The sequence below is a fragment of the Synchiropus splendidus genome, chromosome 4 (genome assembly GCF_027744825.2).
Source record: "Synchiropus splendidus isolate RoL2022-P1 chromosome 4, RoL_Sspl_1.0, whole genome shotgun sequence".
NCBI lineage: Eukaryota > Metazoa > Chordata > Actinopteri > Syngnathiformes > Callionymidae > Synchiropus > Synchiropus splendidus.
Genome location: NC_071337.1, coordinates 23204805 through 23227189, shown reverse-complemented (window position 1 = coordinate 23227189; position 22385 = coordinate 23204805). Strand labels below are relative to the sequence as shown.

The 22385-nt window shown below is 44.4% G+C and overlaps 3 protein-coding genes across 5 annotated transcripts; 1 reads left to right on the top strand and 2 right to left on the bottom strand.

The window, feature by feature from the left end:
- Positions 1 to 63: 63 nt before the first annotated feature.
- On the bottom strand, positions 64 to 6595 carry irf5 (interferon regulatory factor 5). 2 transcript variants are annotated; one of them, XM_053862077.1, is made up of 9 exons: positions 6532 to 6595; positions 5671 to 5866; positions 4581 to 4767; positions 4491 to 4516; positions 4393 to 4420; positions 2965 to 3297; positions 1695 to 2084; positions 1490 to 1623; positions 64 to 968 (listed from the first exon to the last, which is right to left on the bottom strand). In XM_053862077.1, exons 2-9 carry the CDS (start codon positions 5842 to 5844, stop codon positions 780 to 782), a joined length of 1461 nt encoding a protein of 486 aa, XP_053718052.1. In that variant the 5' UTR covers positions 5845 to 5866; positions 6532 to 6595; the 3' UTR covers positions 64 to 779. The 2 variants fall into 2 exon arrangements, with proteins under 2 accessions (XP_053718052.1, XP_053718053.1); XM_053862078.1 differs by having other exon boundaries at positions 1505 to 1623.
- Positions 6596 to 8454: 1859 nt separating this feature from the next.
- Positions 8455 to 13299, bottom strand: cdhr5-rs (cadherin-related family member 5, related sequence). 2 transcript variants are annotated; one of them, XM_053864164.1, is made up of 15 exons: positions 13156 to 13299; positions 12335 to 12404; positions 12064 to 12272; positions 11938 to 11994; positions 11778 to 11870; positions 11621 to 11707; positions 11432 to 11542; positions 11161 to 11325; positions 11005 to 11095; positions 10819 to 10925; positions 10555 to 10755; positions 10360 to 10488; positions 9497 to 9575; positions 8983 to 9167; positions 8455 to 8919 (listed from the first exon to the last, which is right to left on the bottom strand). In XM_053864164.1, exons 2-15 carry the CDS (start codon positions 12402 to 12404, stop codon positions 8608 to 8610), a joined length of 1896 nt encoding a protein of 631 aa, XP_053720139.1. In that variant the 5' UTR covers positions 13156 to 13299; the 3' UTR covers positions 8455 to 8607. The 2 variants fall into 2 exon arrangements, with proteins under 2 accessions (XP_053720139.1, XP_053720138.1); XM_053864163.1 differs by having other exon boundaries at positions 10555 to 10925.
- A 2055-nt stretch (positions 13300 to 15354) lies between these two features.
- LOC128758230 (cAMP-regulated D2 protein) lies at positions 15355 to 21962 on the top strand. The gene is made up of 8 exons (XM_053864165.1): positions 15355 to 15877; positions 17010 to 17211; positions 18145 to 18278; positions 18386 to 18513; positions 18617 to 18735; positions 19342 to 19482; positions 20734 to 20906; positions 21344 to 21962. Exons 1-8 carry the CDS (start codon positions 15452 to 15454, stop codon positions 21794 to 21796), a joined length of 1776 nt encoding a protein of 591 aa, XP_053720140.1. The 5' UTR covers positions 15355 to 15451; the 3' UTR covers positions 21797 to 21962.
- The last annotated feature ends 423 nt before the right edge of the window (positions 21963 to 22385 follow it).

Below are 22385 nucleotides of genomic sequence, written 5' to 3'. Positions count from 1 at the left end.
TAATTCACCATCACTTCAATGATGGAGTCACAGATTGAAAAGAGCTGTTCGACCAACAGTTTTAAATTGGAACAATACTGAAATGGTTTATTGAAATATAGTTTGAAGTCATTTTTGCAGCTGGAAAAAGAGGGGAGTAGCAGTGTGGGGGGAAACATAAAGTACATGTATATGAACTACACAACTTAATTTGGATTTGCTGTAACCTGCTGATAATTAAAACCACATTTACATTTTGCACTGCATCCAGTAACAAACCATCTACAAACTACAATTTAGTCCGGGAACACAAAATCTATTTTTCTCAAGAAATAGAACACCCATTGTCACAACACGAGGACAACATCGTGAAGTGTGTTCCTTAAAATCACGTTCCTGTCGCCACAAGCAACAGGTACACTCTCCATTATAATGTTGTTATGATGTCGTGCCAGTCACCAGCTGACCCGAGACTGTCCTGTGGAACAAGCGCATCATGGACAATGCTCGGCCCGCCAAGTACCCACAAGCGCGAAGCCCATCTAGATGCACAGACCCAGGTGTACATGTGAATTTTCTTTTTGTAGATGTGTACATCTAATATACTCCATACTTTGATTTATTTTACTCTGAGTTAAATGAGTGTAAGAAGTCGCCAGAGCTACTTTTTTTTTTTTTAACCAAATGTGGTTTGTTCAACTACCGCCAGGCAAAACTACATGCAGTTTTACAAGCTGATGTAGCTTCCCCAACACTGAGCGTTTTTGGGCGTTCATAATCTATCAGAGGTTGTTGAAGGGTCATGATGCGCTGGGATTCCAGGGGCCATTGATGTGCTGACTTTGCAGGAGCCTCTGAATTTCCTTGAACTGCATCACCGTCTGGTCCTTGACATCAGGATTTGAGATCTGCAGCCGGATGCTGTCGTTGGACCAGCTGAGATCACCAGAGAACATCTCGGTCAGGATCCGTGCCACCACAGGCACCACCTATGGAAAGAGGAAGGAGGCAGTTGAGGGAGGTGTGAGGAAGGGCAAACAAAAAACACAAGAAGGCAAGTTTCACTTCGGGTTTTGTCTGGCGCATAGGTCCAAGTGTGAAGAGTTGAAACTTGCAGAACTACCACTTAGTTGAACGAAGGCCTTCATGCTCTCACTCAACACCTCCCTTGCTCCTCCTTGCTTTTGTGTAACCATGTCTCCCTCTCCTGTTCTTTGCATCCCACTTTCCCTCACTCTACCTCATGCTGTCTCTCCTTCAGCTCCTTCACTGGCACTTGTTCTCAAACTCCTTGCTACAGTTCACCTTTTCTAGCTCAAACTCCTCATATGTTACATCTTCTCTAACTCCTTCCTGCTCGCTCTTCCCAAAACCCCCAGCTTCCCCTGCACTTCATCTTTACTTCTTCCCTCTCTTGTCATCACTCAGTTGTCATTCCCTCAATTCCCTTTTGTTGTTGTTCACAACTGAGCTGTGGGTGAGGTTCCAAAACCAAAGGTTTTTCACTCACTGGAACAGCACTGACCTGGACTATGATCAGTTTCCTCTCTTTGGGCTTCTTGTCGGGCCAGTCCTCTCCGAAACAGAAGTAGGTCTCGAAGGGTGGGGGGCTGGGTGCCTCACCCTTGTGGAACATGATTAACCCTGCAGGTGAGTCAAGAGTCGAAGTATTAATTCCAGAGCGTTCTGGAGCAGCAGCCGCTCAGAATGTTCACCTTGCAGGAAATCGTTCAGACTGAAGACCTTGATCTTCTTCTCCCGCTCCATGGGATTCGGCGGGCCTTGTTCAGGCATTCCCATCCCCGACCAGAACACTTTGCACTGGCACAGGCGGACGGCGTAGATGTCTTGCTGCCAGAACTCCAGGATCAGCCCACGGTCCATCACGTCCAGCAGAGCCTCCGTGTAGTTTCTCTGCTTCTGATTCTGGATGTCCGACGAGCCCGGGAAGCGAACCTGCTGCAAGGTGACAGGCCCAAAGAGCTCCACCTGGTTGGGGGAGGGCTCCAGGTGACCGTAGTACAGCCGGCAGCCGTGAGGGTTGCTGACAGTCAGCGAGCCCATAGACCGGCCGCGGTACAGGAACTTCAGGTCCAAGTCCGTGACTGCAGAGACACGTGTGCTCTTAACTTGACCACACTTTGATCACTTGAAATACTTTAAAATCAACACACGCACACAATATCAATTACTTTCAAATCTGCTGACACGTATTTCTACACAAAGTATTTCTTTTACATTCTACTTCAACCGCAACTCTTTTAAAAAAAAAATATTTTCTACTCCAACTCACAATACCTTTGGCTGCTATAACTGTTATTATTACTGTACTACACCTTTAACCAACATTACTGCAGTTCACTGCAGCCACTTTCACTATCACTTCTATATTATTTCATATGAGGCACCGCTTCAGCTACAATTTTGAGGAACAGTTCAATTAGTACTTCAGTTTGTATCAGTATTACCTCATTTTTTACTTTCTGTTTAAAACAGAATGCCGTTACTTCAAAAAAGGTCTACAAGCACACAACTGGATTGCTAATGCCAACACAGCCACTAAAACAACAATGGTCACCACTACATTATTATGCTATAAGACTACTGCTAACATTTCGAATGAATTCAGCTCATGCTACTTCTCCTACAAGTGATACTTACAGTACTGTATTTGCCGCACCTCAGCTTCGATTACTGCTTCATATGCTGCAAACTGTACTTCACCAATGAAGGGTAGAATCAAAACATTACTTACCTAAACGGCAATGTTTATCTACTATGGTGACCATTAGTACTTTAGTTTCTTCCTTACTTAATTACTATTACTGTGTTATTACTGGTCCTACAGCAACTGGACATGGTAACTATTACTCCTACACAAATGGTGTTGCAGGAAGCTCCAAACTGACAACAAATTGAAGTGTTCAGCAAGTCACATGTTGCTGCTCCAGAGACCCCAAACATGGACATAAAGGTCATACTCACGTGGAATGCTGCTCAGCAGGTCGAACTTGCAGGTCTGGTTCTGACCATCATCCTGGTTCTGGACTCCACTCATGTTACCGGTCTCCAGCAGGCCTGATGTAGAGGGTAATGGGTCCAAGTCCGGGAGCGGGCCAGGATTAATGAAGCTCTTCTGATCCAGCATTGGTGCCGGAACCTGGAATTCCGGCTGAGAGAGGTCTGGAGTCATCGGCTGGGGGGGACCTGTGAGGACGTGGTGAGGAGCAAACGTTCCGTTGCTGGGTAAACTGAAGTGGTTCGCCTCAGCGTGGACCGGGTAGGAGGCAAAGTTAGATGCCTCGTTGATCCTGGGAGCTGAGGACAGACGAAGGTTCAGCTGGTCTGAAGAGGTTCGGATCGTTCACCCAGACAGATGTATCAACATTGAGCTCCAGTCCCAATCTGCTTGCGCCACCAAAACCTGTCACATCCTCAGCGCTCACTTTTGAATTAAGCAAGAAATGGACTCTTCTGACTTCCAGAATCAAAAGGAGCGTCTCCAGCTCTGATGAGCAACACAACTGATACCATGACAACCGTCCTCACGCAGACACACACAGCAAAACTACAGCTCCAACACTTTGTCATCCAACTTCAAGGCTAAATACTACCCTCTGTAGCCAGACCTCCCACAGTCCCACAACAAACGTCTTCTGAATCGTACAACTACTACTACAACTACTAAGGGTGACAGCTAACCACCACACCACTTGAATGAACTGCCTTAGATTATACAACCAAAATACACTCATCACTCACATACCAGCAACATACTGTGACTCATACTTATACAAGCTGTATATGCACATGCTACTTACGCCACTACTGGAAAAAAAAATCTAACTCAAGTCAGACCTGTACATATTAACTCCAGTACTCCAGCAAACTCTTTGTTGCATAAAGTGGACAAAACAAGTTTCAGTGTTTCTATCCAGAAGTTTATTTGTACTTCAATTGTCTGTCCTTCTCATCATGTGTGTTTTAGTTTAAACTTCACGTTGTGTGTGGTGCACCTGGACTTGTTACTCTGGAAAACTCTCCCTGAAGCCCTCATCCTCAATTGAGGCTTAACCTTGTGGGGTTAAAAAGGGGCACACAAGGCGGTGTTTTCCCCAAAAGTGGACGTCACACGGACAAATAGTCTTCAACACAGACACACACACAAACACAACTAGAATAGTTGGAGTTATCCGTTTTCTTTTGTATTTGGTCAGTGGGAGGAAACTGGAGTATCCAAACACACAGAGGAAAGCATCCAAGTTTCCTCAAGTTGGATTTGAACCCCCATCTTTCTTGCCTTGACGCTGCAGGTCACCAGAGATCAGATCATGCGGGTGCCTTCAGGTGTTTAAAGGGACTTATAGATGACATCACCACTGTTGCCATGGGAACATTGATGTCTATACTCACTTATGCTGAGATCCATGAAGTTGGGCATCTAGGAGAGGGCCAATTCAAACTGTTAGTGAGCAATCTGGGTGCTTTAGGAGCCTGTGTGTGTGTCTCACCTCGTCTTTGTCCTCTTCAGCAGCATCTGAAACGGAAACACACGTGTCAGAGTGGGTTTGTCACAGTCGTGTTTGTGCCGTTGCACTCACCTGTGCTCGCTTGCTGCTCGCACACCTCGTAGATCTTGTACGGCTGCAGCGGTGTTTCTTTGGTGCCGTCATATTTGAGCTGGAACTCTCGACTCTTGTTGAGGGCAACGCGGAGGTTGGCCTTCCACTTGGCGGGGTCAGGTTCATCCACGCCTTCCTGATATCTACCCGTCTCCAGAGCCCAAGCCTGAAGAGCAGGGAGCCCAGTTTAGACGACTGACACTTCACATCAATACAACTGAGCAAAAGGAGAAGTGAGACGTTTAAACAGGATGTGACCAAATCACAAGTGAAAAGCTGAACGAGAAGTTTTGCGGTAGTGAAACTTCTCATTTGATCCACCAGCCAGACTGCTTGCTGCTCTTTATTACAACAGGGAGCTGAAAGCAACAGATGAATGGATGTTTTCACTTTTAAACACATTTTCCCAAGAGGTTCCCATGACACAGAGGGTCGCTGACTGTAGTGAAAATGGGCAAACAACTTCTCATTTGATCTGATCACGACAAGGGACTTTTCCCAGATTTGATAGCCGTGTAAAGAACCACACACAATTTTCATGATTTTATTTTGACTCCAAACACCATCCTGGTCATCTCCCTGTCAGGACACTTCTAGAGCCCATCATGAGTCTTCTATCATATTTCGGATGTCCTCCGTAACTACGACCTGGTCTGTCGGAGCCTGAAAGACCTGCCATCTGGCCGGTTTTGACCACTTATTTTGTCTCCTGGCTCAGCTCTAACTATTCATATATGGTAAAGTTATCACAGCATGTTCTCACTGTTACCTCCCATACATCTGAGGGGAACCATGACCTTTTACCTCGTAGGTGCACAAACCACCTTCACTACTTTGCATGAGTTATGAGCAGAGTAGAACCTTCACCTCCAGTGCTGTCCAACAACTTTAGTGAAAAGGTTTGCCAACTGTCAGCCACCTTATCGACCTTCACACATCACATAACCCAATAATCCAACTTGGACGGATGCCAAACCACCCTGGACTGGACCTGAACTTTTCAAATGTTGCAGTGAGACACACAAATTTGTTTGTCGAAAAGTATGAGAAACAACAAAGTGTTCAGAACCTTGAATATTGTGTTTTCCTCATCTGAGGTCGGCATGTGCCGGGTGGCGTGCTTCCAGGGGATCTGGAAGAGACGGTGGTCCGGCGTGAGCCAGTGCAAACCAGGATACCGGCCGCTGTTCACCTGAGCCAGAAGCCAGGGCTTCAAGCGGATACGCCGCGGCTGTGCACTCATTTGGCATGACACAAGAGGAGACCTGGAGTAGAGCCGGAGGAGGAGGAATAGTTAGGGGGAGCCGGTCAGAGGCAGGACGCGGATGTGGTGAGACAAGGATGATCAAGACAGACTTTATACCAACACAATAACAGGACAAATGAAATCGTATAGTCAATAAAAAGAACTATGCACACTTTTCATGCTGTAAAACAACAAGAAAGGAAGGGAAGTGGAATAAAGAAGTGCTATCACATACGTTTGACTTAATTACTAGTTAATTATTAAACACAGCTTTTGGCGAAAAAAAATGATAAGCACATTTTTTTTATATCATGAATAAGCATAAAAAGTAATATTGAAAGGAAAAAGGGTGTCACCTTTTGAAGTGGGTATATAAATACTTTAAAATGGAATCATTACCGCTAATCTAAAGTCGGCTTTTAAAGTGTTGGTGTCGGCTGTTTATTTCAAATGTTTTTACGCAAAAGCCTGTGAGTTTCGCAAACAAACACGAACGGTATCATAATATAAGGAAACAGAAAGCGTCCGTGTAAATATAACGTCTACAAAAGGGAACATGTTGCCGAAGAAGTTTGTCTAGACGGAGTCACACAATCCGATTTAACGCTAGTTTAACACGGTGGCAATCTCGTCATGAAGCGCGAATGTGATACAAAGTGTCATGGGTTAGGGAAGGAATCTCACCTGGTTCGGCTCCGGATTTAGTTTGGATCCTCCCGCTGGTCGACTTCGCTGGGGAACAGTGCCGTCGCCACCAGGGAGGTTAGCGTAGGCGCTACTTCCTGTGAGATACGTGTGGTCAGAATAAAACGCCCAAACGACTCAACGCAAATCACATCTTTATTATTAGTTAAAACTGTTATTCAGATAATGAGACACATTTATTAATTGCATTTTAATTTTATTAGTTCATTTCTCAATTATAATGTTTTCATAAGTTCATGTTCAGTGTAGTCTGACAACACATATCTTTATTTTCTTTGATCATTTTTATTTTTCTATCGATTTGGGCGGTGCAAAAACATTCACATTCATCTAAAATGGTTTGTGGCACTGCTGTGACAATACATTTCCTCATGCAATTGGAAAATAACATTTTAATATCTTGAAGACTTCAGAGTCATCTCACTTTGTGATGAAACTCAGCGATAAAGAAAATATAGCATCAACATTTCTACAGCAACAAACTTATTCCATACAGGTTCTGTCAGAATATATATATTATGATCATTTAATTTCTAATGCTTAACTCAGCTTCACGGAAATACGCATAAAAGCGCCAAAAACAGGGTTGTAATCAAACCAACTCATTATTGAGTGACGATTTTTATTTTAAAGGGCACAGGGCAACACACTATCCACGGAAACTTAACTTGTTCCTTTTAGATCTTCAAGGAAATTAAGCGTTCCGTTTTGCAAGATGAAGTATTATACTCAAGCATGAATGAGAAATGACAAAGATTCACTCCGATTAAAGAAAAACAGCAGCAGTTGCAGCAGCTAAAGTCGCTGTTTTACATTTTTTTTTTTTTATTGTGAATACGTTTGAACTCGAATACAAACAAGGAGTTTCCGGTTTGACATGGCGCTACCTCGTCCCCATGGTAACAAGAGTCTCACCTTGGGCTGCCATTACTATCTGCCGGTAATGCTTCTACGCGTCCAGCAGGAGGCGCTTCAGCTACACTCTGTGATTGAAAACCTTGGCTCACCAGAACGTTTCAAACTCTTATTCCCCTGTTGTTCACTTCCTCCATTTTTTTCATTTTGGAAACACCCTTCGAGTCTGTTGTCTGTGCGAGAGGCAGAGCAGCGAGCATGGAACACCACCAGGAACTGAAATAATTGAATGTGCAGTGCTCACTTCCAGCAGCAACAAGTCATATAGCTTCTCCCCCAACAAAGCTCTGGGTTCTGTACAACTCCATCTGTACTCAAACAGTGGAAGAAACAAGAAGAAAGGGAAACTCAGAAAGGGACCGAATAAGAACTGTGTGTTTAGCTAAGGCTTGCAGGCTACAAATTTCCACTTTTTAGTGTTGGGCGAGTCTCTAGTGTGGGGAAGCAGCTTGTCAAGAGTGGCTTGTAAAACTACACGCACATTTTGGAGAGCTGCCACTTCATTTCTCTGCAGTGAGTATATTGCCTTGGGGGAAATAAAGAACCATTGTAGTTCAGCCTGGCAGTTGTTTGAACGCCACATTTCTGCCCCTGGAAAAAATGTAGTAGTAGAACTACAGCTAAAATTGTCAGCCATCATGTCTTTGTGTCGTAGCAAGTTGCACCAAACTGTAGTTCAACTACGTGTACTTTGGGTCTCCTCCACAGTGTTTGATGATCACACGAAAACTGGAGCATCAAAACGTAGAACATCAAAAGCGTATGTGCAGAGCACAGCAGTGCAGGAAGTCTGTTCCCCGAGACACTAAAGGCAGCCTGGAACCTTCATGAAGTCTGGGGACGCCATGAACCTGAGTATGAGCTGAATGGATCGAAGTGGTTCGCTTTCCCGAGACAAGGCGACTACAGTCACAGAACCTGCTTGTGCTTGTGCTGTCTGGTGGGTAAATACCATTTGTTTGCAAAAACACTGTCTGCTGGTCCACATCTGTTTTTTTTATTTGAAAGTGCGATGGTAACATTTGCAGCAAAACGTCACAAAGCAACAACAGACTCTTCAGTTATTTGGACATCTAAGATGTGTCAACTCTCTTCAGACGATGTCATCACACATCTCTTCCCTTTTCTCTGGCAACCGTTTCAATTGTTCTCCTCTGGTTTTGAATGTCCCAAGTCGGTTAAACCAGCGCCCCCGTGGTTTCCCTCGTCGGCTTCCAGCTCATCTTTTTCAGCCTGGAAATCTTCCAGAACAGGGAAAGGACCGCTGGGAGAGTCGCAGTTATCCTCACGGTCCATGATGACGAACGTGGATGATGTCGAGGGAGGAGGAAGGTACGACTGTCTCCTAGTGTAGATCCCATGACGGCCGTGAAAACTGGCCGAGGACTCGTACTCGTGTGTTGACATGTCACCGAAGGATGATCTCTTGAAGGCCGTCTGACCTGAAGTGACCTGCGCATGACAAGTGGATGAGCGTAAAGATTCCCGTGCGACTCACTGTCGTCACTGTCGTACCTCGCGCCGTTTTCCTGGACTCTCTGCTTCAGCAACATCTGGCTGCGGTTGTTTCCCAGCAGTTCGTAGAAACAGGAACAGAAGAGCGCAGAGAAACAACAACAGGACCACGATAGCGATGAATCCGACCAGTTTGATGTCGACGTCCATGAAAAACGAATCCATCATGAACGTACCACCGGGGACTGCAGATAACAAATGCCTTCCAGAGTACTTCCCAAAATAGCAGCAACATTTTTTACTAAAATGACAGCCCACTACAAAATGAACTGTAAGGATTTTCTGAACTATTTGACTTGTACGCAACACAAGAACTACTTGATTTATTAAGACGTTTTTTGTTAGTAAATATGCTTCTTCGTAAAAGGACCCACAGAAGTAAATAATGTAGCTACACTCGTCCTTCCATGTGAAAATGGTTTTAACACAGTGATGATCCCTCCAGCCTCACGTGCCTCCCCCTCTCTGTGAGGACAGCCTGGGTTTCTCACTGAAGATGAGTGAGAGTCATCACCTGCTTGTCCTTGCTGAAGGACTTCGACGTCCACTGATGCGGAAACTTCTTCTCCGGATTCTTCATCTCTGGCAATGACCTGCAGATTTATGATGCAGTTAAGTTCACCATTTAGCAAATGATGATTGCAGACGCTTCCACAATGGTCCTCCATTCACCTATTGGCAAAAAGCCAATCTTGGCCTCAAAAAGATGCGTTTTGTTCATCAGTTTGGGGACTAGGGATTTAATAAAACATTGAACGGCAAGATGTTTAACAGTAAGATGGCTGTCATTTACTCAGCTAACTGCTGTGTTAGCTACTTCCTGTTGCTGAGGCAAGAATGTTCAGAATTAAAGAAACAAAAACTGCCCAAAGTCACAGCAAACAAAACCACACGGTGAGCACTAGCAGTCGGTTGATCCTCTGTTATTCCAGGTCATTCAATACAGCCCTCATTCCTCTCGTCCTGTTTACAAAACGAACATGAGAAATGCAATTTCAACAGACCATCCTCCTCCTAAACTCAAACGCTTTGAATTTTCCAAGGCAAACTGCGTTACGCTAACCAGTCTCTGTCAGTTTGCTTATTCAGCCACCCATTATATTTCCTAACATGATTGTTGTGCCGAATGGAACGGTCAATTCATGTTTTTAAATAGCCAACCAAGGTCTGCCTTTCAATACACAGATGATGTAGTACTCTCCCTTTGTCTAGTGAAAATATCAATGCATTCAAGAGGCTTTCAGATCATAGTCCACTACTGATGCTATCAAACCTCTTCAATAAGAATAACAATGTGGCCAGTAATCATTAGTATTTTCTTAGTATTTTCTCTGGACATGAGAGAGACAGAACAGTGGCTCTTATCTGGTTCCACACCTGAAGGACGCTCCTGCTCGAGGCTTGTAGCTGGTCAGCCCGGGCAATCAGAACCCCACTTTGTGTGATGTGGAACAGTCTATCAATGGCCGGCGGACGAATGGAGTAGCGAATGTTGGGATTGACACCCTGTGGCAGGACATGGACGATCACTCATGACAGGTCTTGCACACAGACCCAGAGGTTCATCCTCACATCAGAAAAGTCCTGGTCATATGCGTGGAGCACAAGAACCCGGTTTCCGTAGCTGGACACGATGGCTGCCGAGCTGGAGCTCTGGACCACGAAACCTTTGTAAGTCGTTGCTCTGAACACAGGTGGGAACTTGTTGTTGCGGAGAACTCGGACTAACACAGAGGCCACGCTGTATTTCAGCCAGTCGTCCAGCTGAGACGCCTGCGATTTGGGAGAGGTCAGGTGAAGGGTCAGAAGAAGAGCTGGAGATGTAAATAATGGTACCATGACAGTCAGCTGGAAGTTCGCGGACTGTCCCTTGTCACCGACTGCTCGGGTCAACCTGATGTCGCCGGTCTGATTATCGATGGCGAATCTGCCCTGGTCATCACCTGCTCACCACAGATGTTTGCACTTGTTACATGTGAAGAGCTGGCATGGCGGGTTATTAGATTTTTGTTTTTCAATGACCTGATAAGATGGTGTAGACCACAGCAGTGTTCAGGCCTCTGTCTCCATCCTCAGCTCTGACTGGACCCGGAGAGAATTCCAGAACGGTACCCTAAGTATGAAACATGTCTTAAAGATACGATCGATTTTTATTATTTCCTGTTGCCTGTGTTCCACCTCTTGTGTCTCGGTGATGTTGGCAGAGTAGGTGGGGCTTGCACAGGCGGGAACGCCTGGAGCGAGGGGTGTGCAGGGCAGGAATCGAGGGTACTGATCGTCACCGTCCGCAATGTTCACCGTTAGCGCCGCTGTTATGTTGTACTTCTCCACAGAGTTTGCTTCCTGCGTGACCAGACAAAGCAGTTGGACAGTGAAATGACGTTCTGGCTTGCTGTGTAGTGATGGAAGGTTCGGTGAGCAGAAGAAGTCATTGGCGAGAACCACCCACCATGGCCCAGATGTTCAGCCTGAGTGTAGCTTTGGTCTCATAGTCCAGAGGTTTGTTCAGAAGCACATTCCCGCTGTTTGGCAGGTCGATCCTGAAGAAGGAAGCGTCCGGCTGTGGACAACAATGTGGTATCAGCACACTCAACACTGAAGCTCTTCTGGACTTGATATGTCTTGTCCTACATCTGACCGAAGATTGATCGATGATGTAGGAGATGGCGTCTCCATCCTCGTCCTGGGCCTTCACGTTGATGACTACAGAGTCTACTGCTGTCAGCTGTAGCAGAATAAGGAATCAATGTGGTGGAAGCCTTGCATTTCAGCGAAGAAGCGAGTCTGAGACGCACCTCACTGATGGTGACTGGCTGAATGGTCTCATTCAGAAATGAAGGTTTGTTGTCATTTTCGTTCAGAATCTCCACCAGGATCCGGTACTGACACTAAACCCACGGCAGAACATTGACTTCATCGCTTTCTGGACTTCCTGCCTCCACAAATGGCACTTACCTGTCTGATGTTATTCTCGTAACAGGTGAGCTCTGCTATCAGTATAGTTCCCAGAACCTGGCATTCAATCACATGTTTAGTCTGGAGAAAGACCATCTCAGTCCCAGATGGGGCGACTCATCTCACCTCTCTGTCCAGAACTCGAACGTCAGAAGAGTTCAGACGGACTGTCCGATCCTCTAGGAAGAACCAGTCGGCGTCTTTACCGTTCAGACACAGGCGGACAGCGGCAGCAGCAGGATATCCATTGATGCTGATGTTGGCAACGACGTGACCCATCGGACTGTTCTCGGCCACAGACGCAAAGATGTCCGAGCCGCCGAGACAGAGACTTGCTGAGGACAAGACGCGGTTCTTTCAGGCAGTTTGCTCGACTTCATCCGATCATTTCAATTACCTTTGACAGCATTATAGGACCACTTGAGCGCCACCTGCAGGAGAAGGAACCTGCACAGTCTCATGGTCATCTGACAAAATGAAAATCAAATAAAACATAGATTAAATAAATTAAACATAGATATTATATTATATTATATTAGACTATATTATCAGCCAGTGCTAACAAAAAAATAACTTAAAAAAATGTTTGTAATTTTAAACTGTGATCATATGAGAGCCACATAAATGCAGGTCCAGGGTCAGACGTGGCCCCTGGGCCGCTCTTTGTCCACGTGTGATCTAGACCAAAGACATTAAGAGGTTGTTCATACAACACACTGTTGCAACCCCAGCTTGTTCAGAGCCCTGCTAAGACTGAGATAAAAGGCCTTTGATCTTATTAAACGCAAGATAAGAGCTATGCTATGGACCAGACTACTGATGCGCCATGTGCTGTGCTACCCTCATTTCTACCTTCATCTGTTCAAACCCAAGTCAAAGCACTGCTACATTGATGTGTGTGATCGAAGTCATGGCAACAGCTAATGAGTCGTGATGCTGGAATGTGGTGATCACCCGCTTAATTACACTTGTTATGAGTTTGTTGCAAAACGACCAGAGTCAAGTTGATTCATTTTGATGTGTAAACATGATGATCTGCAGTAGAATATCATGAGCATTTCATCTCAAGTGGATTCGAACTCGGCATACCCATTATCTTCAACCATTAGCCCGCGCGAAGAGCAGTGGCTGAGCTAGTTTTCAAATATAATATCAATATACGTATCAACTCATGAAACCCGAAATGAGGTCCAATATGAAGAGAAAGGATTCACTCACCGCTCTCCTGATGCTCCTCTGGCTCCCTTCCAACACTCTCAGTTTTCACATTTTCACGACTCCAGACTGAGCCTTCCCTTCAGTCCGAGCAGCCTGGCGCTTTGCTGTATGTGTGTGTGTGCGCGGCCGAATTAACAAAGGCCTGACTCAGCACCGCTGACCGGGATAAGTAGAGCAGTGTGCAGCGTGGAATTAAAGATGATGCTAATGTCCTACTTATAACCTGCACGAGTGCAGTATGGACATAGATTAGCTTCACGTCGTCATAAGGATCCTGACCAACTCAATCAATTCACTTTGAAACGGCAAGTCCGAGCACCAGGAATCCCTGCCACAGCTCAGAGCCACAGCTCAGAGCCACAGTCGAGAGCCACAGCTCAGAGCCACAGCTCAGAGCCACAGTCGGCAGCCACAGTTCAGAGCCACAGTTCAGAGCCACAGCTCAGAGCCACAGTTCAGAGCCACAGTCGAGAGCCACAGTTCAGAGCCACAGCTCAGAGCCACAGCTCAGAGCCACAGTCGAGAGCCACAGCTCAGAGCCACAGTTCAGAGCCACAGCTCAGAGCCACAGCTCAGAGCCACAGTCGAGAGCCACAGCTCAGAGCCACAGTCGAGAGCCACTGCAGATTCTAATTTGGTGTGTTTGGTGAACTCTTTTGCCACTCTTCCAACATGGCCTCAGCCAGGAGACGGCACAGCCAAAACAACAGGTCGAGTCAGGGTCACAGAGAGCGAAAATAGATTATAACAGACAACGGCTGACACATTACAGCAGCAGAAATGACATATTATGATGCTCTTAACAGAGGGAGAACTGGGTTTAATATATCAACAGATTGGACAAGTCAAAGGCCTTACACACAGCTATATATGTGTAGTACAACTAAGACTCTTCCTCACGTGTGTGGACGGTTCTATAGGTCTTAATCTCATTATATCTTCACCAGATGATCCATGTGTGGGTTGGGGGACAACACTATTCACAGATAATCCCATGACAATTCAACCTACACAATCCAGGAACAAGATTCATCCACACCATGAGGAGAGCCAACACATTTTCTCCAAGAGCCAAATACCAGATCACATTAGAGGCACAATGAACTCACTTGAAACGATAGAGATTCAAAAATAAGCGATATTATCAGAGGAAATGAAACAATATTAAGGGGAAGATACTTGAGGATTAATTTTTAAAAGAGGTGCAATGATAAAATTACTGCACAAAAGAGAGAGGAGAGAGAAGTATCATATAATAAAGGTATGCAAGTATGTAAAACTTAGAATTAAATGTTATCAAAAATGAGACTGAATATGAGATCATTCATATTAAAAAATAATAGTCATAACACAAGCACCAGCAATAACATGAACATCTTTTTCATACATGGATATGAGTCTCAGACCTCACTGAGCTGGCTGTCCTAAATGTGCGCACAGACATATGGATTTTCAAAATCTTTCTGTCAGAGACCCTGCACCAGAAGACAAAGAGTAAACTTTAGTAAGATTTCAGAGGGTCATGACAATCAAAACCAACCACATAACGTGGCTCTTACACATCATGGAGCTCAGAGGTGTCAAACTCAGTCTCACTAAGATTTGAAAGACATCATTTGTATTCTTATTGTGTAGAACTGGCATTCCATAAAATAGTCTGAACAGAAAGTACTGAACAGAAACTGATCATGCATTCAAGCTGATTCAGAGAAATTTTAATGTTATTTGAATGTATTCCTACCATCAGTGCAAAGTTCCCACTGCTACACTGTATACGGTCTTTTTATTTTTTTATTTATTTTTTAGCTTATATTTTGGAGGCGGTGTAAAGAATTTACACTCAGGTCAATTGCAAGTTTCAAGTTTTTGCATTTTGGTTCAGGCAGTCAAAACACTAAGACGATACATATTAGCACTGGTAGTTATTGTTTCTGAAACCTGGTCATTTGGTCATTTACAGTACACATTACTTTACTTTTTATAGCTAAATCCCACAAATCTCAGCTGAGGAAGGCGGCAGAAGCGCTTGTGTTGACTACTTTGACCTGGGATGTATTGCTGCATACCTTGGCTCTCAGTTCAGTTCAGAAACTCGGTGAGTCATCACTCAGTATTGAGGAAGTGGAACAGTGAGGAAAACCGTCATGAAGAAATGTCAAGTAGAGACAGTTTGTTCTTCATTACTGAAACAGACCAGCTCTTGTCTGACAACACGTTAATAGCTAAAGAAGAATCACATGGTGCTGCAGACCTGCAGACGGCAGCACTGGAGCTCAGCGCGCCAGTCTCTCTCACTATGGGGACCTGCTACTTTTTCATACTTCTGTGTTCATTGGGATCAATTCTGACCACTGCATCATGGCCGGAGAACCCTGGTGACCTTGAACTGGTCAGTTTTCTGCGAGGAATCCTCAGCGAACTGGAGACTGGTCAAGAGAAGGCGCTGGACCCCTCGCAGCGTCTTGCAAAAGCCAACCCGGAGGGCCAGCGTGCGACTGGAGGACCTGTGGTGTTGACCAAAGATGGGAAGTTACAGGGGGCCACGCTGGACAAGGCCCATGTGTTTTACGGGATCCCATACGCAGACCCTCCTGTTGGGGCGTACCGCTGGAAGCCCCCCAGGCCTGTGACTCCATGGTCTGGTCTTCGTGATGCCACATACCCCAAGCCAGCGTGTATGCAGGCCTGCAGTGGACCAATCGCTGCAGACTGTCCACAAAGCGTAAGACAACTTTATCAACTTAAATAAAAAATAAATAAATAAAGTACTGGTGGGTTTTGACCTGAGCTGCATAGTTACATTTACTAAGGGGCCTCATTCTGTCCTATCAATGAAACTTGTATTTAAATATTGTAAAATAGGGGAAAGTGTGAATACAGTGTGACATTAAATGCTCAAAATATATGATGTGATTTTATCGTCCATAATGATTTATGATGCATATTGAGAATCTTTAAATGAAATGAAATTTTATATATATATATATATATATATATATATATATATATATTTATCTCAATTTCCCTTGAGATAAATGAAATTTTATATATATATATATATATATATATATATATATATATATATATATATATATATAAAATTTCATTTCATTTAAAGATTCTCAATATGCATCATAAATCATTATGGACGATATTTTTAAAGGGTGAATTCCTTGGCAACAGAACTTTGGGCGAAATGTGTAAATATAATTTTAAATAGCCATTTCATTAGACAGTATTTTATTCTTCATCTATTAATTTATCATCATGTATTTATTTTGAGGGACAAAAAAAAGCATTAAAATGAGAGTATTGAAACAATGTAATTCAGAGAGGAAAAAAGAAAATAAATGTCTAAAAATATATTTTTTTTATTTCCAAATTATAATTGTTCTCTGACATCATGAGGGTCACATGAATAGAGACATAATAATAATAATAATAATAATAATAATAATAAATACCATATCTGAGTTGGATGGGAATATAGATTAACCACAAAATTATTCCTTTTAAAATAAATAAATATATACTAAATATAATACTAAAACTACTATTTACTGTACTCCTGATCGTATTTAAGGATTACAACAATTTTAAACAACTCCATGAGTTAATATCATTATGTTAGTTACTTCATATCAGTAAAAATAAATAACTTAAAACTTAAAACAGAACAGAGCAAAACCTTTTTCACTCCTCATTCAGCATTAGGTCATGCGGTCAGGATTCAAATGAGCGAAGGCGATCTTTCCTCAAGACATTTTACAGTAAAAACACTTGGCACAATAAATCAGATTGACTGATTTATGACAGCGTGATCGTTCTGAAAACACAGAAATTTGTTGTTCCAGGTGAGTGAAGATTGTCTCTATCTGAACATCTTCGTCCCACTGGACGTGGACTTCAGCGCTCCACTGCAAAAGCCCTTGCCGGTCATGGTGTGGATCCACGGTGGGGACTTCATCGCTGGCACTGCATCCAAGCCGCTGTACGATGGTCGCTTCATCAGTAACTTCACCAACACCATTGTTGTCAGCATGGAGTACCGGCTGGGTGAGGGCTGCTGTCCTGTCCTGATCGTACTGCTGTCACTGAAACTATTAACTACTATGTGTGTGTGGGTGTGCAAGTGTGTTTATGTGGGTTCCACCTCTGGAATCCCAGCCTCAATTTGATAATAAAGACTTCAAAATAACTCGGTCATTATAATAGAGGCTGGGGGAAGCATTTTTAGCGGACCCCAAAAATACAATGTGTGTGACATGTGCGCGTGTCTGTTCTTGCACTACTGTCTTTGTTAGTATTTTAACCGACAGAGAGAGGGCATTTTTGGCAGGTGAGGACATTTTGGTTAGGAGTAATGATTAAGTTTTGGTTGGCGTAGGGTGGGATGCAAAGGAAAACATTATGTCGAAGAGTGCCCTCACAAAGTACATGGATATGTGTGTATGTGTGCATTCAAACTAGTTACACCTGTGGGGACCAATTCTTGGCAATACACCTCCTTGTGGAAACCTTTTGCTATTTGAGGGGACCTTTCGCAGGTCCTCATGAGGTTCAAGTTTCAATTTGAAGGTTAAAACATCAGAATAACTGGGCCATCAACGTTGAATTCAAGTTTGGTTTAGGTCCGGGTTAAGTTTAGTTTGGTTTGTTTTGGATGGTTAAGTGAAGGGTGAGAGGCTGGGTAAAGTCTTGACAAGCCTCCGTCTTGTGAGGGCATTTGTCCTCACAAGGTTTAGAGGGTAAAAACATCAGTAAAAGTAGTTTATTATAGTTAGGTTTAAGTTTGGTGCAGAGTCCTGGTTAAGGTTAGCCATTTGTTTTGCATGGTTATGTTTAGTATGAGAGGCTGGGGAAAGCATTATGGCAATGAGAGGTCCTCACAAAATTAGCGAAACCCGAGTGTGTGTGTCTGGAGGACGCGTGACAGTCAGGAAATGAAAGTCTCCTGTGGTCAATTATGATCATGTGAACTGGTTTTAGGTGCTTTTGGGTTCCTTGTGTCGGGAAAAGACGCAGCCACCTCAGCGACAGGAAACTACGGGATTCTGGACCAACAGGCCGCTCTGCTTTGGGTTCAACGCAACATTGCTGTGTTTGGAGGTGATTCCAGCAAGGTAATTAAAAGCAACGTGTACTTGCTCACAAAAGGTACTTTTTATAAGTCCAGGACACACAACAATATGCAAACTAAATAGCTGTTTATTTATTTTCTCCCTGTCAGGTGACAGTGTTTGGGGAAAGTGCCGGAGCTCAGTCAGTGAGCCTCCACCTGATGATCCAGAGCAGTAAACCTCTGTTCAAACAGGCCGTCCTACAGAGCCTGCCTTTCTCCATCCCCCTCAAGAGCAGGTAACCACCTCCACAAGGTGGGATCCACTTTAGAAAGCCCATCCTTTGGTATTCAGTCCTGTGGAAATGCTGATCTGCTTTCCCTCCGTGGTGCTTGTGCCAGACACGACGCTGTGAAACTGGGGAAGGACTTCGCGAAACAGACCAACTGCACCATCCGGGACTTTGTGTGTCTGCTGTCTCTGACTCCGCAGGCCGTCCTCTCCGCTCAGATGAAAACAAGTAAGAAACACGCTCTCCAATTTTAGAGCTGTGTTTACTGCTGCCCACGCACTTTCATGCCGAGGCAGGGAGGACTGCGGACAAGGCTTCAGTCAGAACAACAAACTGGACTAGTGTACGGATGTACTGGAATTCACTGCTCAGACACAACTTGAGCATGAGCTGGACCTCACCATTGTTAGTTGTTTTTTTTTTTTGAGCATGCTCAGAGGTGGTGTTACAATGCTCCACAAGTGGGCAGTTACGTGGAGACTCATCTTATTGCTTTGGTTAACGGGTTTGGGACCTGGTTAGCAGCAATTTAAATAACAAGGCAGCTAATGGAGCAAATGAGAAGTGAACACCAGGGCCTTGTATGAGAGGTGTATTAAACAGGAAGACAGAAAAACAATACAAAACTTTCAGATTTTTGTCAGGAGTTATTTAGTCAGTACGGTATATATCTTGTCCGTGCCACTGCTTGCTGTGTCATTGTGTTTCAAGTCTGCTTTCCTTCTAAATAAAATACATAAATAAGCAATAAATCTGAAATGTCTATGTAATGTTAAAGTAATTCTCCCCGTTTTTCCAGATAAAGGTGTATTAATCATGATTCTTTGCTTGCAGGCTCCAAGATCATAAACCCGTTTCGGTTCTTGGAAGTGTTTGAGACGTGGGGTCCGTTCATCGACGGGGAACTGATCAAAGAAGCCGTCGTAACTGCTTTTGAGAAGGGAGACTGGCAGAGAGAGAAACCAGTGATGCTGGGTAGGGCACACACACACTCAAAGGTTTATCGCACCATCCTTGTGGGGACCGCTCATAAAGCTTTCCCCAGCCTCTCCCCCCTGAACCTAAGCATCCGAAACACATGGCTAACCTTAACCAGGACTCTGAACCAAATGTAACAATTTCAGACAGGAGACCCAAGTGCAGCAGGGAGGAGACTGAGACTCAAGTCCGACAAATTTAATAAGAAAACTAACTGAATACACTCAACTTCTGAACTAGAAGGAGGCTGGTAAACATGGCACAAAAGTACTATACACGAACTGAATTACACTCTACTCCTATGCTAGAAGGAGGCAAACTAAAATACAATACACGAACTGAATTACACTCTACTTCTACGTTAGGAGGCAGGAAAAACAAGACAAAATAAACATCTCAACAGTCCGAAAAAATAAAAAACAGTTCAGTAACCAAACCGAGCGTCCATGAGTGCAAACAAACGGAAGACAACCAGAGTCCAAAGCACGGAATAAGTTCAAAGGATTGGGGGGAGATGAACAACAGAGAATGTCACCAACACACAGGGTGAGCACCAGCAACGAACTGAGGCCGGTTGTCTTCTGGCCGGCGTTCAAGTAGCGCGGAGGATGATCGCATGATCAAGCTCAGGTGTGTCTGTGACACCTGTATGGCGGGAAGAAGACCCCCAATCTTGGAAGAGGGGAGGAGGGAAAGGCGGGAGCAGAAAACATTATGACCAGGTGGTGGGGAGTCGAGACACCAAACTTGCATCCAATTATAATAAACTGCTTTTCCTGAGGGCTGAACCCTCTAAACCTTGTGTGGACAGACCAAAATGTCCCCACAAGAAGGGCGGTAACTGGTGTTCTAACTTGTAACTTGTGTAACTTGAACTGTACGTGACTGTCATGGTAATATGACATGTGCGGTTTTCCTGCTGAATCTTTTAATAACTTCAGATTCACTTTAGAAACAGATACTTTGGTGCCATTATCAATTCCCTCAAGGCCACATCTGAATTGATTTCTGCAAAGAAAACAATCCTGGTTAATGAATCTCTTCCTGCAAAGGAGCCGTTAATGATTCTGTCTAATTAAGCAGCCATTAAAAGCCCAGACGGAAGTGTTCGCTCGGTGGTGTCGACGCGCAGTGTGAATTCCACTCTCACCCCACCTCAGTATCTGCTTCAACGATTGTTTTGGCCTCCATTCTTCATCAGCTCTCTTCTATTGAATGTGAAGCTTCATGGGTTGCATTGTCTTGCAGGTACGACTTCAGAGGAGGGAGTGATCTTTGCCTACGGGGTCTTCAACAAGCCCGTCTCAGCGGTGGAGGCCACTGTCTACATAGCGGCCATCTTCAAGCAACACGCGCTGAGCGTGCTCCACAAGTACATGCCCCTGTACAGGGCCGCTGACCGCCGGGACATGCTGGCGCAGGTGAGCCGCTGAGAAGCTGGAGAAGGAAATAGCCCAGTCACTTTCAGAGGTTACAGAGGAGAAGGAGCGATACTGAGGCAGGACTCACAGAATGAAACTAAAATATTAGAGTAAAATATAACAGGAAATACGTCCAGTCACTTTCAGAGGTTACAGAGGAGAAGGAGTGATACTGAGGCAGCAGGGCCAGAATGAGACTAAAATATTAGAGTAAAATATAATACCTGCAGCGCTTTAGGGCTTCAGCTAACATATGACCTCTTAAATTAGCATTATCTCAGGTTAGTTGAAGCCACTTAACCATGAAATCCCACTGAAGACAGGCCACTCACTAGAGTTTCTGTATGTATATTCTGTAAGTACTGAATGGAAACTTCTTTGAATATGACTGAAGATACTCCTGTAGTTGACATCTCCCCCCTTCTTTCTCTCCTCAGATTGTCACAGATTTCGTCTTCCAGTGTCCCACCAGGAGGTCAGCTCGTGCCGGCAGAGCCACGGGAAGCAAGATGTGGACCTACATATTCGACCACGTGCCCTCAGACCATCGCATCTGGTCCGGTTTGTCCTTCTGCGACCAGCATGTGTGCCATGGCGCAGAGCTGCCCTTTCTCTTCCACTCAGCATCAGTGGCTAACTTCTCCATGACCCAGGCCGAAAAACTTCTGTCCAATCGGATGCTGTGTTACTGGGGAGCCTTCTCTCACACGGGGGACCCGTCGTCCCGCGTCCACCAGACGACCTTCTGCAGACAGCAGCGTCTCCCGCTGTGGCCCTCTTATTCTGACACCACGGGCTGGCTGGTGATGAACCTAACGCTGCGTTCTCACGCTCAGGAGTGGACTCGGAATCACATGTGTGACTTCTGGGACAAGCTGGGAATCTACTAGCACAGCTGGACTCATTCTCTTCATCCTTAGTTGTAGGCAGTTGCTGAGATTTACAAGGATTTTATAAGGATTTTTCATGTTTCATTTTTGATAAAGTATGCAGACTGTTTACATTTTCATGCCATTCTGAACACATCTGTTATAGCATTTGAAGTGTGAGTCTCATTGTGCGCATTAAAACCACTGTTAACGCCACCGATGTGTCAGTTTTCAACTCTGATTGTGTTGAATACTTCATAAAGAAAAATATATTTTCCCAGTTTAGTATATCACTCATAGTAACCATGTGTAAACATCATCTACCAGCATGCCTTTAGCTAGCAGGAGCTCTTGGGAAGCAACATGTGCTGACACTCTCTGGCTGAACCCTAAAAACGTCATTGCATGTGCATGTTCTTTAGCTGATGAAAATCTCACACTATTCTCAGTCACATTCTGTGACACGCATTCGATCACATTTGCCAGTTAGTAACTGTCTTTAGCATGTGACTAAACTAAAAAAATATATTTACTGAGTCAGGAGGTTGTCAAACAGTTTTAGTATTGAAATAATGCGAACAAAAACATTTTACCAAATCGGCGTGCATTG

Excerpts from the sequence above, each read along its gene's own strand:
- cdhr5-rs (XM_053864163.1), bottom strand. The coding sequence starts at position 12,404 with ATGACCATGAGACTGTGCAGGTTCCTTCTCCTGCAGGTGGCGCTCAAG. Across the intron at positions 11,708-11,777 it reads AGCCAGTCACCATCAGTGAG|CTGACAGCAGTAGACTCTGT; the intron begins GTGCGTCTCAGA and ends ATTCTGCTACAG. Across the intron at positions 11,326-11,431 it reads GGCTGAACATCTGGGCCATG|GAAGCAAACTCTGTGGAGAA; the intron begins GTGGGTGGTTCT and ends CTGGTCACGCAG.
- LOC128758230 (XM_053864165.1), top strand. The coding sequence starts at position 15,452 with ATGGGGACCTGCTACTTTTTCATACTTCTGTGTTCATTGGGATCAATT. Across the intron at positions 18,279-18,385 it reads TTGGAGGTGATTCCAGCAAG|GTGACAGTGTTTGGGGAAAG; the intron begins GTAATTAAAAGC and ends TCTCCCTGTCAG. Across the intron at positions 20,907-21,343 it reads GCCGGGACATGCTGGCGCAG|ATTGTCACAGATTTCGTCTT; the intron begins GTGAGCCGCTGA and ends TTCTCTCCTCAG.
- irf5 (XM_053862077.1), bottom strand. The coding sequence starts at position 5,844 with ATGAGTGCACAGCCGCGGCGTATCCGCTTGAAGCCCTGGCTTCTGGCT. Across the intron at positions 3,298-4,392 it reads CTTCATGGATCTCAGCATAA|CTCCCAGGATCAACGAGGCA; the intron begins GTGAGTATAGAC and ends GTCTGTCCTCAG. Across the intron at positions 2,085-2,964 it reads CCTGCTGAGCAGCATTCCAC|TCACGGACTTGGACCTGAAG; the intron begins GTGAGTATGACC and ends GTGTCTCTGCAG.